Genomic DNA, 19959 nt, shown 5'->3' on the forward strand with positions numbered 1-19959 from the left:
TTTTGTTATTTGTATTTGGCCATTAAATCCCCGTCAGTGTCTTATTTGGTGGCTGGGTTGGGTGGTGGGGTGGCCAGGAAGCATGGAAAGGCCTGAACAACTTCTTTTATACCCTAGTCGTGAAGTTTCGCTGGTTAGAACTGACTAACCTGCTCCTGCAGAGTCCAGAAAATGGCTGGGGTGATACAGAGCCAGAAAAAACTCCTGTACTAGCTGCACCCCCTTCCCTTATGGAGAAGAGCTTCTCCTGCCTTGGCCTTGCACTGGTCACACAGGTATTTTTTAGGCTTTTTTTTTTTTTTTTTTTTTTTATAGAGGAATCTGTAAGTGTTCTGGCCACATGGGTCTGAGGAGCATTGTCTTACATCTACTTTATGGTCGACCTACAATCTTCACTAGTGACATAACTGCTTATTTTGTGTTGCTGCACGTTTTCACATTTCCCTATAGGCCTATGGTCACCTGTACCAAGCCACGTCCCAAAATAGTCCATGTCTAGCTGAGATTGATTCCACCTTGAGGTGAAAAAGATGGAAACTAATATGGTGCATGTGTAAGAAGATCTTTCTCCATTTGTGTGTCCTGACTGAGCCTGCTGATTGGTGCCCATTATACTCTTGTCTTGTACTTATCTGTTACACAGCTGAAATAGGTTAATGTGAAGCTGACTTCAGAGGCTGTAGGAAAACCTTGTTTCAGTTCCATGGACGCCGCCAAATACATCCTTATCATTTGTTACCTGTTACAAACGCTGTTACCACTCCAGGTGAGGCAATAAACACCTGTTATAGCAGGTAAAGCTGAGATTTGTATGTAACTTTACCTGCCTGCATAACTGGATCGCTTTCTTATAAGGTTTACATTATGGGTAGCTTCTGCTTATGTATTTTTCATTATAGGCTTACTTTGAATTGCGACTATGTCAGAATATTCACTGGTTTTACCTTGATGGAGACCTTATATACATTTATTATGCAACATTAAACAAGGCCTTCAGATCAGGACAGCAGCCTATTGCCTAGCATGAATGAGAATCATTTCTTGTGCCTAAATAGACTGCAGAGAAACATTGGCGGGTGGAGTTTAGAATCATTGGTCTACAAAGAAACATAAAAGAGTGACAGCAGAAAATATGTATATTTAAATTTTTTTGAAAGTCTATTCCAAGCATCAACTACTCATTCGGTAAAGTAATACTTTCTAGCCTGAGGTCATGTCCCCATGTTCTCGGTCTTAGCCCTTGATATACCCTCCTGAACCTTATTCCCCCCTTTTATGTATTAAAAAGTTTGAGTCATGTCTCCCTGTTCCGTTCTTTCCTCTAAACCAGGGGTCTCGAACTGGCGGCCCTCCAGCTGTTGTGAAACTACAAGTCTCATGAGGCATTGTAAGGCTGACAGCTACAAGCATGACTCCCACAGGCAGAGGCATGATGGGACTGTTTTGCAACAGCTGGAGGGCCGCCAATTTGAGACCCCTGCAACTGTACATATTAAGTTCTGGAAATCGCTCCTGATATGATTTATCCCTCTGACCCTTTTTGTTGCACTTATCTGCACTCGTTCTATCTTATCGATATCTTTTTTGTAAGTGTCTCCAGAACTGGGCACAGTATTCTAAAGCCGGGTACACACGGGCCGAATATCAGAAGACAACGGCCTGTTAAAAAAAAAAAACGGCCGACATTCTGCCCGTGTATATGTCGGTCTGTCTGACAGAAGCCGGCCAACCAGCTCCCGATCAGCACTCCCAGCCAATGGCAGAGAGTGCTGATCTGAGTGTTCTGGCGAGCGGCCATCCCCCTATAGGAACACAACAGCTTAACGGGGAGATCGCTGAACTAACATCACATGGTTATTACAGCAGCTCCAACCAGAGCTGTCAGTTTTTTTTATTGTTCAACTTGCGGGGTTGAAAAAAAAAAAAAAAAATAGTGTGTACCTGGCCTAAAAATGAAGTAAACTTCCATCACTAAATTGTACCTATAGGTAAGCCTCATTATAAGCTTACCTATAGGTAGTGTACTGTTTAGGATATATTTACTGTACATGCTGCTAATAATATCACTGGTGCATGCGCTCTGAAGGAACGGCCACCCGTTCCGTTTCTTCAGAGCCCTGTGCCAAGACCAGTGGCTCCCACGGGAGTGATGTCATTGCGACTCTGGCCAGTCACAAAGCTGGAGTCCGCAAACCCAGAAGCAAGACAGGTGAAGATGGAAGTGGATAAGATTGTATAGCTTGAAGGCTTCGTTTTCAGGTAAGTTTCACATAATGTGCTAGTATGCGGTGCATACTAGCACATTATGCCTTTACACTGCAGGTAAGAAAAAAAAATAAAAAAGTCCAGTGGTTTACAATCGCCTTACGTGAGGTCTCACTACAGATCTCTATAAAGAAATCAGGACCTCCTTCCTCCTGCTGGTGACCCTTCCAATGATACATCTTGGAATTCTAGAATTTGCACAGGTAAAGGGGTTTTAAACCCTCATGGTTTTTCACCTTAATGCATTCTATGCATTAAGGTGAAAAAACTCCTTAAGGCCCCTTTCACACTGAGGCGGTTTGCAGGCGGTATTGCGCTAAAAATACCGCCCCTAAACAGCCTCCGCTGTTTGTTCAGTGTGCTGGCAGGACGGTGAAAAAAGTCCTGCAAACCGCTTCTTTGGAGCGGTGAAGGAGCGGTGTATTCACCGCTCCTAAACCGCTCCTGCCCATTGAAATCAATGGGACAGAGCAGCTATACCGTGGCAATACCGCAGCTATAGCCGCGCTGTACGAGGGATTTTAACCCTTTTTCGGCCGCCAGTGGGGGTTAAAACCGCACCGCTAGCGGCCGAATACCGCTGCAAGAACGACGGTACAGCAGCGCTAAAAATAGCGCTGTTGTACCGCCGACGCCCCCACCGCCCCAGTGTGAAAGGGGCCTTAGTGTAGCAGCTCCCCAGAGCCCCCCCTTTTACTTACCTGAGCCCTGTCTTTCCAGCGCCGGGAACGCGCACACCCACTCCAGCCGATGTCTCGGGTCTGATTGGATAGATTAATAGCAGCGCAGCCATTGGCTCCCACTGCTGTCAATCAAATCCAATAACGCGGGAGCCGGTGGCGAGGCCGAGCAGGACTCGGCTCCACGTCATCGGATTTGATTAACAGCAGCGGGAGCTGGGGGCGGGGCCGAGTCCTGCTGTCTGTGTCAATGGAAGCAGCAGCAGAACTCGGGTGCGCGCCCGCACGAGTGTCCCCAGGGAAGCGCTTCCCCGTGGGGGCACTCGATGTGGGGAGGAGCCAGGAGAGTCGCCGAAGGACCCCAGAAAAGGAGGATCAGGGGCCACTCTGTGCAAAACCCTTGCACAGAGGAGGTAAGTATATATTGTTATTTAAAATAAAATAAGCTTTACAATCACTTTAAAGGTTTGGGAATGGGTTTCCCACAACACCAGATTGCCCGGGTGATCTGGGGTACTGACAGATTTGTCATACTTCTAAAATGCCTTGGCAAGTAGTCCCTTCATGTAGTTCCATGTGACAATTTTTTGTTTGACTGAAATGTACATTTAAACCCATTTCAGCACGCTTAATTGAATGTTTAATGTTTGTAAATGAGGTCACTGAAATGTATCTATTTGTAGAAAAATGTCTTAAATTTTAAATGCAGTCAAAAATAATTTAATCCTGTAATAAATAAAATATTGCATTATTTCTAACAGATTTCACTTGCAACAGACAGTCAAAATGGTGAGTACCAGTATTTAGATTTACACTTGTTTTACTGCTCTTCCCTGGCTGTCCATTTGTTTTCACTGAGATGAGTTCATTTCGAATAGGTTACATTGGATATCATATATTGGAGTGCCTCCTGGCAATTAACTTCCTCTTGTCTGACAGGTTTATCCCACCTTTCTGACCAGAGCTTTCAGATTTTAGAGGTGTAGGTTTATCAGGCAAACATTAGTTGGTCCCACCTGTAATTACACTTTCAGATCACACTGATTCCACCACAATGTGACATTTCACACACTCATCCTCACTCTGGACAGAGATTTTCCAGCTCTGAGATAACAATCTAAGCACTAGCAAAAGCCCCGTACACACGATCGGACTTTTTCACAACAAACATGCAAATTACCTGTTTCAAGGCAACATCCGACCGTGTGTACGATCCATCGGACAAACTTTTTCGTTTTTCATCGGACAAATGTTGGCTGTGTGAACAGGCAAACTTTCCTGCAGCAAAAGTCCTGCGTCTGCAAGTCCGATCGTGTGTACACAAAACCATTGGACTTTAGCCCAAAGTACAAACACGCATGCTCAGAACCAATGCAAAAGATCAGACAACAATACAGAAGTTATCAAAGGGTGGCAGTAATGAGTTGAAAAACCACGTGATTTGTTGAAAGTTGGCTGAAAAAGTCCTGCCGTGTGTATGCATACCAAGTTCACGGCCAACGCCCTTTAGACAGAAATCCATGGAAAAGTTTGTTTGAAGTCTGATCGTGTGTACAAGGCTTTAGAGTGATTGTCATGGTGGAAGGTAACTGAGCAGGTAATCCCTTAAGGCGCACAGTTAACCCTTTGATCACCCCTGATGTTAACCCCTTTCCAGCTAGTGTCATTAGTACAGTGACAGTGCATATTTTTAGAAATTGATCACTGTATTAGGCCCCTTTCACACGATAAGCCGAACGGGCCACCCACTGACTCCTATAGGCAGGCAAATATCTGTCTCTCTCCTCATTGGACAGACTGAAAGCAGCAGGAGCCATAGGCTCGTTTACACCATACGTGCATGAAAACTGATAGGAAAACCAAGCAGATTTCACTGGCAGAGACAACAGTTTTAATGTGCGTTTCACTGAGTTTTTTATGCATGTCAGTTATGTGCCCTGTTCAAACCAATGTCGATTTCATGTCAGTTTTTTTTTTCCATGAAGAAAACTGCATACACGTTTCAGATTCCTGCGCAGAAAAAATCCGCACGTGGTGGTGTGAACAGGGCACATAGCTAACAATTGTTTCTTTGAACTCTTGCAAAACACATGCAGAAAAACAGACTTCTCTGCACCATGGTGTGAATAAGGTCTTATGCCATGTACACACGGGCGGACTTTTCGACCGAACTTGTCCGACGGAACAAATCCGTCGGACAATCCGACCGTGTGTGGACTTCATCGGACCTCCAGCGGACTTTTTCGGTCAAAAATCAGACGGTCTTTAGATTTGAAACATGTTTCACATCTTTCCGACGGATTCAAGTCCGGTCGAAAAATCCCTTCGTGTGTATGCTAGTCCGACGGTGAAGTAGAATAGCAAAGTATCGAACCAGGCAGAACTTCAGCAATGCAGGTTTATTAACAGCTGATAACATACAGGTTTTTGTTCAAAGTATTACAGGATACAGATCTAATTTATACAGTTTCTTACCATGCAAGCACATTAGATATAGGTATTCTTTTCCTCTACCCCAATTGATACAATTGTGAATTGTTCTTACCTTGAACCAGAATGGGTCTTTACTGCCAATTCTTGGGAACCTCTCACCTGATAGGGACCAGCCAATTGGCCGGTGGTCTGGTCCCCTCACAGAGTTCTGAGTTCCAGCTCGACCAAGTTTGTGAGGGAAATTCACCTGAGACCACACTCTGGAACAAGTTAAGAAGTCTTCTCTGACTCGTACGAGGAGACAAGTTAGGACAGATACTTGCCCATTGGTTCTGACCTCTATGACCCGTGCAATAGGGCATCATACACAGAGTTCAGCCTTATGAGCTCCTATCTGACTTGTCCGAGGGGACAAGTTAGGACAGATACTTGCTCATTGGTTCTGACCTCTATGACCCGTGCAATAGGGCAGCATACACAGAGTTCAGCCTTATGAGCTCCTATCTGACTTGTCTGTCTAACAATTGCAGAGCTTGCATTTATATACACTTTTACAAGTCTTATCTTAACATCTCTCTTACATATGATTGGTCGCTAAGATCTACGTCAAAGTAACCAACCATAAATCTGACACCTGTTCTACAACCAGATAAACTTAATTATTCCCAAAATTCCTATATGTTCATTAAAGTGATTTATAACTGTTTTTGTCCAATTAAAAACACCTGTATAGAGACATTCTGGCACCCAGCTGTGTTATCGAACTCTCCTTATCTTGATAAGATTTAACTAGCTTCAAGGATTTGCAGATTTACAACTTTGAGACAATTAACTTTCAATAACCCCACCAGATGTTTTATATGTTTCACTATATGCATGTATTTTAACAGTTTTAATGAGGGCACAAGCAGACCTTTGTTTGACCCTGTCAAACTTAATTAATGTTCTGTACATAACTTTCCTGTATTCCACCTAATTATTTTAACCACCTGTTTTCTTATCTGTCTGAGACAATTCTATATTACTTGAATCTATTCTAATGAACTTTCACCCAGTAGACTATCTTAATACATTTTCGAGAACACCTGTGTACAAGTACTTGTCATAAAGCAGAGGTCATTTAAAGTTCAACACTTAAAAATTAAGACTTTCTAAATCTGGAAAATACAGTATACATTATTAAAGATTAATAATTGTTGCTTTACTTATTGAATAATAATATTGATAAAACCACTACTATATAATAATATAAATAATAATAATAATTATCAATAAAATATATGCAAATCAATATATATATAATATGAAATACATTGGCTAATATGAGATTCCACAACAACGGACAAAAACCAACGCTAGGACAGCTATTGGCTACGAACTTCCTTATTTTAGTCTGGTCGTACGTCATCATGTACGAATCTGTCGGACTTTGGTGTGATCGTGTGTAGGCAAGTCCGTTCATTGGGAAAGTCCGTCGAAAGTCCGTCGGAAAGACTGTCGGACCTTTGATGCCGAAAAGTCCGCCCGTGTGTACACGGCATTAGGCTTCATGTACACGGGACGTTTTTACAACCTCTCCTGAACGATTTAACTTGACAGGTAGTAACCCACGTTTAAAACGTCAGTTTTGCCACTTTTACATGCCGCATTTAAAAAAAAAAATCTTTTTTTTTTTTAAATAGCCAAAAATGAAAAACGATTGTAAACAAAACGCGACTAAACGCGAGTTACTACGTTTAGAAGCGTTTGGCGCTTGAAATGCCTCTAAACTCAGCGTCTGAACACATTTTTTTGCGTTCCAAAAAAAGCCCCTAAACTCAACTGCCTAGAAACCACTATAAAGGACCCTGTGTACATGTACTGATAAGATAACAGAGGAGAGTTCAGGAGCAGTTGAAAAAAATGCCCAACTGCTCCCAAACGTCCGTTTACTAGCAGCAATGTACATGAGGCCTTAAGACAATGCTGTGTTCCTTTTAACATAGCCTGTGTTTTGTCAAATGTGCTTCACTTTGGACTGTGATTTGTCACACGTCATCTTCTCTGGCTGCCTAGGACAGACATGAGATTTAGAGCCCTTTCACACTGCCAGCACGGGGGCGTTGGCGGTTAAGCGCCGCTAGTTTTAGCGTCGCTTTACCGCTTTATACACCGCTCCAAAACCGCCTCAAAGAAGCTGCTTGCAGGACTTATTTTGACGTCCTGCCAGCGCAGCGCCCCAAAGTGAAATCACTCTGGCTTTCACACTGGCATTGCAGCTGAGGCTTTTTTCAGGCGCTATTTTTAGCGCTAAAGCACCTGAAAAATGCCTCCAGTGTGAAAGGGGTCTTAAAGCGGTAGTAAACCGCTGACTTTTTTTTTTTTTAAACCTGCAAGGCAATGTCATAATATGCTAGTATGCATTGTGAAACTTACCTTAGAACGAAGCCCTCCAGCGGTGCGCTGTCAGCGCTGAAGGCACTTCCATTTTCAACCGGTCTTCCTTCTGGGTATGTGGACTCTGGATGTCTGAGGGGCCAGAGCCGTGATGGCGCCACTCCCGGGCATGTGCATGGGAGCCACCATTTACGGCACAGGACTTTGAAGGGAACGGCACAGGTATGTCGTGCCTTCAGAGCGCATGAGCCGGTGACCTCACTGCCTGCATCTACAGTAAATATCTCCTAAACGGTAAAAAAATGAATAAAAACCAACCGCTGATGTGGATAGATATGTGTGATATAAATAAATTGTGCTTAAAAATATATATATACCAATATAGTTAGTGCTATAAAAAAATCAGTAAATTAAAGCTGCTATCAATATAGGGTGATCAGATAACCAAACAAATAGTACTAAGTATAAAATTGATGCGCTTTAAATAAATAGTGCACAATATGCTGCTGCGACTAAGCTTAAATCCAGGAATAAAAAATGCATACATGTGAATAAAATAAATACATAATTATGGTGCTAATACATGTGTTAAAATTGCCAAAAAAAAAAAAAAATGCCAAAAAAAATCTTCAAATTGGTGATGTGACGGTTAGTATAAATAAAATAATAATGACACTCTGAGTACAATGTCCAGGCAGAGATACATAGTGGGAGAAAGTAAAAATAATTAAACAGTTCCTTCCCTTAATCCAGATTGATTGACTCACTGGGTTAGATCGTTTGTATCAGGATATTTAGTTTTTCTTGCATCCCACTTCAACAATTATACTGCTGGTGATTCGGCTCTCAGGATAAAGGTTTTATGCAAAGCAAGCAAAGAAAAAATAGATCATTGTGCAGTGAACTTACTAGATAGTACATAAGCAAAACAGAGACAAGAGATACACTCACAAACTCCCGGTCTATTAGAAGCATTCAAATAAGCAGATTGCAGTCAGCCGCTGTGGACGAGGTTTCCCATAGAGAAACAGCTGCTGTTAACCTTCAGGTGTATTGCAGCACTGAACGTCCTAAGCTCCTCCCACGCGTTACATCACTGACACGTGACTTTTTCAAGGCGCATGCTTAGGAGATATTTACAGTACCTATAGGTCAGCCTTACCATAGGCTGACCTATAGGTAAAAATCATACTCCTACTTTAAATCTGACCATTTTTGTTACAGATTTGCACATTTTGGAGAAAGTGAAGGTGGCATAGTGTTCAGTTCTACTCCCCCATCCTCTCCACATAGTTTAGGGTTTGTCAGACCTCACTATCATCACTACGCCTACACATTTTTTACACTTGCTGAGCCCCGGCAAGAATGGGCACAGCACCAAGACAGCAACACCAGTAAAGGGCTCACCTCCTCTTTCTCCTTAACTTGGCTGACAAAGTAAAATTCAGAAAATGTCTGCTATGACCCACACATACAATATTTTGCATGACTTCCACTCTAGGGTGTGTGACTGCTCAGTAGCATAGCTTCCAACTGTCCCTGATTTGGAGGGACTGTCCCTGATTTGGAGCAATGTCCCTCTGTCCCTCATTCCTCCTCATTTGTTCCTCATTTTGGTCTGATCTATATAGTTGTATATAATATACACTTTTTATCTATCAAAAAGTGTTTTCCAGCGCTAGACCTTTCATCTGATTTCTAAATTGCTGCATTTGTAAATTCCAAATACCAATATAAAGGAATAGTAGTGGTAAAAAAAGCACTTGTGGTTTTAACCAATCTTGTTTTTTGTACAATTCTCCTTTAAGGGGGCGTGGCAAGGGGTGTGTCCTATGCCTGCATACGTTTGCTGATAGGTGTCCCTTTATACCCATCTCAAAAAGTTGAGAGGTATGCAGTAGTAGTTGCTGATTAGTGTGACTGCTCAGTAGTAGTTGCTGATTGGACAGAACATAGTAGTTTTTGGATCAGTCCAACATTTGGTGGGAGATATTTATTGGACATGGACTAACATTACTTCTTAGTTGGTAGTGTCAGTCAGGGCCTCTCCTCACCTATCCTCCATTGAAAGAAACAGTGTGCTTGGCAGTGGCGGCCCGTAATGCAGGGCACAGCCCCCTATCCATGTGTCCGGCCCCTAATCTACACGTGGGGCTCCGGACTCATGGATTCCAATGTTTTGTTTTTTTTTAAGCACATGATTAGAGCCAGAGGCTCTGATAGGTTTCACAAAAGGGTGGGCACTGAGCCCAGACAGTTGTGTGACAATAGTGACCGGCCACCGGTGCTTGGACTAAATAATTCTGACTGCCCTCCTGTGTCAATTGCCACCCTTTTGACAGCTGTGGTCCTTAAATCTTTCAGGGGACACAACTATCAAGTGAAATTGTGATAACCTGCTTCGTATGTGTAACTTTTCCCCAAAAAATAGTAATAACTAAAGCCAGGCCTTTTTTTCTCAGACAAAACACAAAGCCGCCCTAGTGTAACTCGGCTTTAATATGGTAAAGTTAAAAACACTACAATGGTCAAACTCACATTGTGTGAAGATAGATACAGCATAAAGATTCTACTGTGGCCGCACTCCTATAACCACCTCAGGATCCCGACAAGGGAAGGGGGAGCCGCGGACGTTCAACCTAGCTGCTCGGATCCTGGCAGCACATCCAAGGCTATCCACCACCACGCTCAGGTGACCTGAGGAAGGAGGCCATGCCTCCGGAACGCATTGTCATAGCAACTGTGTAACATCCTCACTCTCTTCCCCTCCTGTATCCTGCTCGTGGGGGTTCATGTGTCCTTGAAGAGCAACGCCGGGTGGACTGGACGCAAGCGCATTAGGATCTACACGTTGAGCGTGGTGGTGGACCAATTAAATGCAGTGAACAATCTTTTCTAAGTGGACAGTCTGTTTCATTAAAAAACTAACCCCCACTAAGATCTCAAAAGTTTTGAAACCATTTTACAGAAGTTTGATGTTCTCAGAATAAAGACTATTTTGGGGTGTCGCCTCTAATTCAAAGAGATTAATAATCTTGATTTAGGCTGGGTGCACACTAGTGCAAATTGAATACGGATTCCCCGCATCCAATTCGCAATAGTGGGATATTGTGACCGGCTCTCTATGGAGCTGGTTTACATATCTCCGCAGCGGCTCCTGTGCGATTTGCACAGGAACGCTATGCGTCTTTTGGTCGGTTTCAGGTCCGAATTCAGCCAAAATTTTCGGGCTGAAGTTGGGCCTGAAACAGTAAACGAGGACGCACCCCTGCTGTGAGCCGCTGCGTGCTCATATGTGAACCTAGCCTGAGAATCTTTCAGTGGAGGGATTTTCTGGTACCATGTGTCTAGGGTGGCTTTCAATCAATGTCGTAGGCGCAAGTATTTTTCTTATATTGATATCTGCTTAATCTTTTATATTAAATGCTGATTAAATCATTTCATATGTTTTACAGAAGCTGAAGACAGCGAGGAGGATGTCTCCAGCATCATAGCTAAGCTAAACAAAGGTATGCAGTCTAGTACAGTTCTCATACAATGGCTGACCCTATCAAGAGGTCCTAGCCACATGTTATAGAATGGGATGAGAGTCCAGCAAGCAAGGAGAAAACGGGAAAGTTCCGTCACAAACACTTCCCTTTATGTTGAAAAAATGCAGCTGTTCAAAGCTAATTATGGATGAAGTAATTTAAAAAACGACTTGGTTTTTGAAATTACTTCATCCATAATTTTGATCTTGGGTCCAGATCCAGGCCCCGGGCAGTTTAATCATTTCAATACCGGGTACTTTCCCCCCTTCCTGCCCAAGCCAATTTTCAGCTTTCAGCGCTGTCGCATTTTAAATGACAATTGCACGGTCATGTAACACTGTACCCAAACAACATTTTGTAGACGCTATAACTTTTGCGCAAACCAAACAATATACGCTTATTGCGATTTTTCTTTACCGAAAATATGTAGAAGAATACATATCAGCCTAAACTGAGGAAAAAAATCGTTTTTTTAAATATATTTTTGGGGGATATTTATTATAGCAAAAAGTAAAAAATATTGTTTTTTTTTTCAAAATTGATGCTTTTTTTTATTTATAGCGCAAAAAATAAAAACCGCAGAGGTGATCAAATGCCACCAAAAGAAAGCTCTATTTGTGGGAAAAAAAGTTTTGTTTGGGTACAATATCGCAGGACCGCGCAATTGTCAGCCAAAGCGACGCAGTGCCGAATTGCAAAGAATGCTCTGGTCATGAAGGGAAGTAAACCTTCCAGGGCTTAAAAAGGAGGTTCGCCCACCTCTGCAAACATTAAAAGCGAGCAGCTACACATACTGCAGCTGCTGACTTTAAATAATAGGAGTCATGGAGTCCAGCAATGTCGCCACCGCAGCTGATGTTCCCTTCAGCTGTCAGGTGCTGCTGCCGCCATTGTTCTGCATTACAGCATACGCCGGGTCCCTACTACGCATGTGCGAGGCACTGCTGCGCTCTCCTACTGGCCCAGAGGTGGTGGAAGGTGGAGGGAGGATGAGGGAGCCGAGCCGCTGTAGGTGTTTCATCAGATTAGGTGACCCGTCAGAATATGTAACGGAAGTGACGTTCCGTTGCCGCCATCTTGCTACACCCCGCACTCCTCCACAGTAAGGATATACCGAGAAGGGGGCAAGCGGACATCTTGTTACACCCACCGGAGTTTTGCATTTCACACTTATTTTTAACAATAAACGTAGCTTATAAGGTGAAATACAGTATTTAGAAATTCGACGGATTGTTTAGAAGTTGAATTTTAAAAGCAGCTGCAAACCTGCTGATCTCACAGGTTTGCTAATCTGACAGAACACAGCTGCTTTTATAACTCAACATGTAAACAGTCCAATGTATTTCTAAATACTGTATTTCACCATATATGCTCTGTTTACTGTTAAAAATAAGTGTAAAATGCAAAACTCCGGTAAGTGTAACAAGATGTCCGCTTTCCCCCTTCTTGGTGTATCCTTACTGTGGAGGAGTGCGGGGTGTAGCAAGATGGCGGCGACAGAACGTCACTTCCATTACAAATTCTGACGGGTTGCCAAATCTGATGAGACAACGTAATTCGCCGCGGCCCGGTCTCCCGGAAGTGGGGAGAGGATACCTGTCTTATACAGGTTTTCGCTCCCCCCTCCTCCTCGAAAGGTGTCAAATGTAGCATCGGAGGGGGGGGGGGGGGGGGGACGACAAATGAGCAGAAGTGTCACTTTTGGGTAGCACTCCGCTTTAAGTGGTTAATAGTTTTTAGACTTCTCTTTGCAATCAGTAGAATTGTAGCGTTTCTGACACTCAGTACATAGAGCTTCACAGCAGGAAAAAAAACCCTTTGCACATTTACAGAACAGGAGGTCTAAAGGCCAATTCACACTCACTTGCGCTAAAATGTATGGAAGATGCATGTATTTTTCTATCCATTTTAGTTGCGTTTGAACACGTGCCGATGTCCATTGACATACATTTAGATGTCCGTGGACTTGCATGCGCAGCATTATGGTGTGAAAAGGATCCATCTTTATGGACTTTGCTTTGTGCACTGGTCCAAACCAATTGATGGAGGGGGGATTATGGTGTGGAAGTGGTTTTCAGGGGTTGGGTTTGGATCCTTAGTTCCAGTGAATTGAACACTCAGCATACCAAGACATTTTGGACAATTTCATGCTCCCAACTTTGTAGTAACAGTTTGGGGATGGCCCCTTCTTGTTCCAACATGACTGAGCACCAGTGCACAAAGCAAGGTCCATAAAGACATGGATGAGCGAGTTTGGGGTGGAGGAACTTGACTGGCCTGCACAGAGTCCTGACCTCAACCCGATAGAACACCTTTGGGATAAATTAGAGCGGAGACTGCGAGCCAGGCCTTCTAATCCACATCAGTGCCTGACCTCACAAATGTGCTTCTGGAAGAATGATCAAACATTCCCATAGACACACTCCTAAACCTTGTGGACAGCCTTCCCAGAAGAGTTGAAGCTGTTATAGCTGCAAAGGGTGGGCCAACTCAATATTGAACCCTACAGACTAAGACTGGGATGCCGTTAAAGTTCATGTGAGTGTAAAGGGAGGCGTCCCAATACTTACATATATATATTTATTGAGATATCTTTACCCTGCAGGTAGTAAGAAACTGATCAATCATGGAGATATCGCTGTAAAACTTGGACGCAGTGCTCTGACTTGTCCAGGACAGACGTGCTTCTGGCCAAAATCCAGCTCTGGAATTGTAACTGTTCCCTACACCCTGTCTGTGGACTACAGTAAGTTACCTTCAGCACAAACTATAAAATATTACCACCTTGTAAAATCTATAGAAGATAACAGAACACATGAAGAGGTTTTTAGGACTATAAAAAGTTAAAACACAACTCCAGGAAATAAGAAAAGTAACCCCCCCCCCCCCGCTGTGGGGCTGCGCCTGCAATACAAGGGTTGACTACTTGTTTAGGTCTAGGGGGAAAGTAAAAACATTTTGCTTACCCGATTCATCGCTCCCCCATGGGTCAATGGTGAACTGTCCCTCAAGGTTATCTAATCCAATGCAGGTCCAATTTCTGATGAAATGACATCAGAACCTTAGAGGATAGGGAGGAAGATGCTATAAGGACTAGTCTAGCAATGAGGAGCAGCAACCGAACAGGTAAGTAAGGTTTTGCATGTCTACAGACCTAAATGAACAGCTAAAGTGATTGCATAGACTCGTTTTTTGTTTTTTTTAAATAACAAACATGTCATACTTACCTCCACTGTGCAGCTCGTTTTGCACAGAGTGGCCCCGAACATCCTCTTCTGGGGTCCCCCGGTGGCTCTCGCGGCTCCTCCCCAGATCAGATAACCCCCTAGGAGAAGCGCTCTCCCTTGCGGGCACGCTCCCGGGTCCAGCATTTGTGTCCATAGACACGAATGCCAGACTCAGCCCCGCCCCCCGTCACCCGTGTCATTGGATTTGATTGACAGCAGCGGGAGCCAATGGCTGCGATGCTGTCAATCTATCCAATCAAGAGCTGAGAACCCTGGGCAAAGGAAGATCGCGTCTCCGGAGTGTGATATTCCAGGGCTCAGATAAGTAAAATGGGGGGGCTGGGGGGCCGGTCACTGCCAGGTGTTTTTTCACCTTAATGCATAGGATGCAATAAGGTGAAAAAACAGGAGGGTTTACAACCCCTTTAACCATCGCTGTGAGGATGCAGCCCCACTGCAAGGAGGAATTTTCACGGCTTTACTGGACTATATCCAACCACTCCTATTGCATACTCTAAAGGCTAATCATTATGCAGAACAAGAAAGGAACTAGGATGGCTCATTGGAATATAGCCTGGTACATACTACTAGGTTTTTTTAATAAACAAAACTGACATCTCCAGATGGAGCTGCTGTACCAACGATCAAATGTTAGTACAGCAATCTCCCCTGCTGTTCTTTTGTGTTCTGACAGGGGGACCCCCCCAGAAAACTCCGGTCAGTGCTCTCAGCCATTGAGAGCACTGATCGGGAGCCGGTCGGCCGCTAGATTTCCAGCATGCTCGTCCGACAGAAGCTGGCTTCTGTCGGACCGGCTGCCGTACACACGGGCCGAATGTCGCCCTTTTTTATTGAACTGGCCAATGTCGCTCTGTAGGTACTAGGCTTAACACAGGGAGTGTGCAAAGGACACAGGACAGTTTTGAATTCCTGACAAGATCAACTTTTTTTTGACTTATCAAACAGATTTAACAAAATGCTTCTAATGGTATAATAAACAGACCAAAATAGGACAAATAAGATCAGTTCATGGTGAGGGCTTACATACATTACGTAGCAGCCCAGATCCTCCTCCACGCCGGCGCTCCTGGTCTCTCCCTCCTGCCAGGAGCCCCCAGAGCATGCAGCTTGCTCTGGGGGCACCCAAGCAGGCACACTCCTGAGCTGTGACTCTGTGTGTCCATTCACACGGCCCCGCTCCATCTGATTCCTGATTGGCTTACTGGCTGTGATTGACAGCAGCGGAAGCCAATGGCTCCTGCTGCTGCCAAAAGCCAATCAGGAGTGCAAGTCCCTGAAGAGCCAAGGCTCTCGTGGACATTGCTGAATCAAGAGGAGGCTCAGGTATGTATTGGGGGGGGGGGGGGGCAGAGGCTAGGGGGGGCGGGGCCGTGTGAAACGTTCAAAATCAAAAGTGCTAATTTTAAAGGCTAATATGCAAGTTATTGTCCTAAAAAGGGTTTGGGGACCCCGGTCCTGCCCCAGGGGACATGTATCAATGCAAAAAAAAGTTTTGAAAACGGCCGTTTTTTTGGGAGCAGTGATTTTAATGATGCTTAAAGTGAAAAAAAAAAAAAGTGAAATATTCCTTTAAATATCGTACCTGGGGGGTGTCTATAGTATGCCTGTAAAGTGGCGCGTGTTTTCCATGCTTAGAACAGTCCCTGCACAAAATTACATTTTTAAAGGAATAAAAGTCATTCAAAACTGCTTGCGGCTTTAATGTCGGGTCCCGGCAATATAGATGAAAATCAGTGAGACAAACGGCATGGGTATCCCCCCCCCAAGTCCATTACCAGGCCCTTTGGGTCTTGTATGGATATTAACGGGAACCCCGCATCCAAGTTAAAAAAAGAAAGGCGTGGGGCCCCCAGGCCCTATATACTCTGAACAGCAGTATACAGGTGGTGCAAACAAGACAGGGACTGTAGGTTTGTTGTTAAGTAGAATCTGTTTGTAATTTTGAACTGGTACATTTTTAAAGTGTAGCTCCAGCCAAAAAATCTATTTTTAAGCTTTTTGGAAAACATAGGGAAGGGTTATCTCCCCTGTAGCATTTGTTTTGCTGTCTGTGCACCACTTCAGAAGATTTCACCTCACTTTCTGTTCCAATGACAAATGTTTTTTGAAAATTTGGGGTTTTTAGTGAAACAAAGATTGGTGATAAAGCATCAGTGGAGAGGATACACGTTTTCATTACACTTTCATTACACTTTCTGTTGTTTCCTTCCGTTTGCAAGTAGGAGTCGTTTGTAAGTTGGATGTTTGAAAGTAGGGGCCTGCCCTATATACTCTGCAGAAATTTGGGCCTTAGGTGTTGGTGTTGCCACAACACTATAAGCCCTCACAGTTACTCTTGGTAGGTGCAGGAACGGGCCCTGCTGTAAAATATTAGATCAAGAATTGTAATTACATGCCATTGTTGAGCAGTGGTAGAAAAATTGGGCCTTTGGTGGTGGTGCTGGTGCCACAACACTGTAAGTCCTCACAGTTACTCTTGGTGGGCGCTGGTAAGGGCCCTGCTGTGAAATATTATATCAAGAATTGTAATTACATGCACCTGTTGAACAGGGGCAGAAAAATTGGGCCTTTGGTGGTGGAGGTGGTGGTGGTGTTGCCACAACACTGTAAGCCCTCACAGTTACTCTTGGTGGGCGCAGGAATGGGCCCTGCTGTGAAATATTAGATCAAGAATTGTAATTACATGTCCCTGTTGAACAGGGGCAGAAAAATTGGGCCTTAGGCACTGGTGCCACAACACTGCAAGCCCTCACAGATACTCTAGTTGGAGCACAGGAATGAGCCCTGCTGCAAAGTATTGCATCAAAAATTGTAATTACACACCCCTGTTTAACAGGGGTTGAAAAATTGGGCCTTAGGTACTGGAGCTGGTGCCACAACACTGCAACCCCTCACAGATACTGTAGTTGAGCTCAGCAACGAACCCTCCTGCAAATTATTGCATCAAAAATTGTAATTACATGCCCCTGTTAAACAGGGGCTGAAAAATTGGGCCTTAGGCACTGGTGCTGGTCCCACAACACTGAAACCCCTCACAGATACTCTAGTTGGAGCGCAGGAATGAGCCCTGCTGCAAAGTATTGCATCAAAAATTGTAATTACACGCCCCTGTTAAACAGGGGCTGAAAAATTGGGCCTTAGCAACTGGTGGCGGTGCCCAGAACCAAAAATGTTCTTACAAGCTATCAGCATGATCATTGAGGAGGAAGAGGATAGTCACTCAGCATAACAGGATAGTCACTCATCATCAGCATAGCCAGTCTTGAAGGGATCTGACATTTCCAAAAAAAATATTCAGTTACATCAGCATCAGGTGCTTGGTAGCTGGTGGTGATCCAAGACTGATTCATTTTTATGAAGGTCAGTTGATCGACCGAGTCGGTGGACAGGCGCACCCTGTGATCGGTTACAAAGCCTCCATCAGCACTGAATGTGCGTTCCGAAAGAACGCTGGATGCAGGACAGGCCAGTAGCTCAATTGCATACTGTGCAAACTCTGGCCGGTGATCCATCCTCAAGACCCAGTAACCCAGAGGATTTTCAGTGGGAAAGGTGTCCAAGTCTGATCTTGCCCCTAGGTATTCCTGCACCATGTAAAACAGACGCTGGCGATGGTTGCTGGAACTGATCATACCTTGGGGCTGCGGACTAAAAAATTGTCTGAATGCATCGGTCAGATGGCCACCTTCTCCACCGCTCCTTCTTTGACTGACCGAAGTCTCAGCAACACGTTGTCCAGGAACAGGAGTTTGTAACCTCCCAGTCTCTGGGAACGCGTTGCACAGACCTTTCTGCAAGGTCTCCCGAAGATGTTTCGTCCTCTGCTCCCTCTGCGACGGCAAGATAAGGTCCGCAACCTTACCCTTGTAACGTGGATCAAGGAGGGTTGCCAGCCAGTAATGATCCCTCTACTTGAAACCACGAATACGAGGATCATTCCGCAGGCTTTGCAGGATCAGGGAGGCCATGCAGCGTAGGTTTGCTGAGGCATTCGGTCCGGAGTCCTCTGGGTCACTAAGGACGACATGATCCGCAGCCACCTCCTCCCAGCCACGTACAAGTCCATGGGTTTCTTGGGACTGTAAATGATCCCTTGAAGACTGCTGCTGATGCTGAGTGCTAGGCTCCACCTCCATGCTGACACAATCCTCCTCCTCCTCTTCCTGTGTGATCGGCGGGCACGCAGGAACACTGTCTGGATAAAGGGGGCCTTGAGAGGTAAGGAAGTCCTCCTCTTCCTGCCTCTGTTCTGCCTCAAGTGCCCTGTCCATTATTCCACGCAGCGTGTGCTCCAACAGGTGGACAAGAGGGACAGTGTCACTGATGCATGCACTGTCACTGCTCACCATCCTCGTGGCCTCCTCAAATGGTGACAGGACAGTGCATGCATCCCTGATCATAGCCCACTGGCTTGGGGAAAAAAAACAAAGGTCCTGGGACCCTGTCCTGGTGCCATAGATGCACAGGTACTCATTGATGGCCCTCTGCTGCGTGTGCAGCCGCTGCAGTATGGCCAACGTGGCGTTCCACCTGGTGGGCATGTCACAGATTAGGCGGTTCTTGGGCAGGTTAAATTCCTTTTGGAGGTCAGCCAGCCGAGCACTGGCATTATATGACCAGCGGAAATGCACACAGACTTTCCTGGCCTGCCTCAGGACATCCTGCAAGCCCGGGTACCTGCCCAAGAACCGCTGCACCACCAAGTTAAGGACGTGAGCCAAACAAGGCACATGGGTCAGTTGTCCCTGTCGGAGGGCGGAGAGGAGGTTGGTGCCATTGTCGCAAACCACCATTCCTGGCTTAAGCTGGCGTGGTGTCAACCACCTCTGAGCCTGCCCCTGCAGAGCTGACAGAATCTCTGCCCCAGTGTGGCTCCTGTCCCCCAAGCACACCAGCTCAAGCACCGCATGGCATCTTTTTGCCTGCGTACTTGTGTTGCCCCTTGAACACCTACGGAGCACCACTGGTTCGGAGGACAAAGCACAGGTAGAGGCCATGGAGGAAGAAGAAAAGGAGGGGGTGCAGGAGAAAGGTGTATCAGAATCACCAGTAGTAGCATTTTGGAGGCATGGTGGCGGAACAACCTCCAACACTACTGCAATTTGTCCTGCATCCTTCCCAGCTGACAGCAGAGTCACCCAATGCGCCGTGAAAGATAGGTAACGTCCCTGTCTGCTGGACCATGAGTCAGCGGTAATATGCACCTTACCACTGACCGCCCTGTCCAGCGAGGCCTAGACATTGCCTCCCACATGCCGGTAGAGAGCCGGAATCGCCTTCCATGAGAAAAAGGGGTGTTTGGGAACCTGCCACTGAGGAACCGCACATTCCACAAACTCACGGAAGGGGGCAGAGTCTACCAACTGAAAAGGCAGCAGTTGAAGTGCTAGAAATTTAGCCAAGCTAGCATTCAACCGCTGTTCATGT

General features: G+C 45.0%; 1 protein-coding gene across 1 annotated transcript in view; it reads left to right on the forward strand.

Moving 5' to 3' along the window:
- The window catches only part of LOC141111700 (astacin-like metalloendopeptidase), a 96308-nt gene that overhangs the window by 15768 nt on the left and 60581 nt on the right, over nucleotides 1-19959 (forward strand). The window contains exons 2-3 of the mRNA XM_073603847.1: nucleotides 11210-11263; nucleotides 13890-14030. Of these exons, the coding sequence (XP_073459948.1) occupies nucleotides 11210-11263; nucleotides 13890-14030 (195 nt within the window). The remainder of the gene's footprint in view (nucleotides 1-11209; nucleotides 11264-13889; nucleotides 14031-19959) is intronic.

Source organism: Aquarana catesbeiana, linkage group LG11, assembly GCF_042186555.1.
Source record: "Aquarana catesbeiana isolate 2022-GZ linkage group LG11, ASM4218655v1, whole genome shotgun sequence".
NCBI lineage: Eukaryota > Metazoa > Chordata > Amphibia > Anura > Ranidae > Aquarana > Aquarana catesbeiana.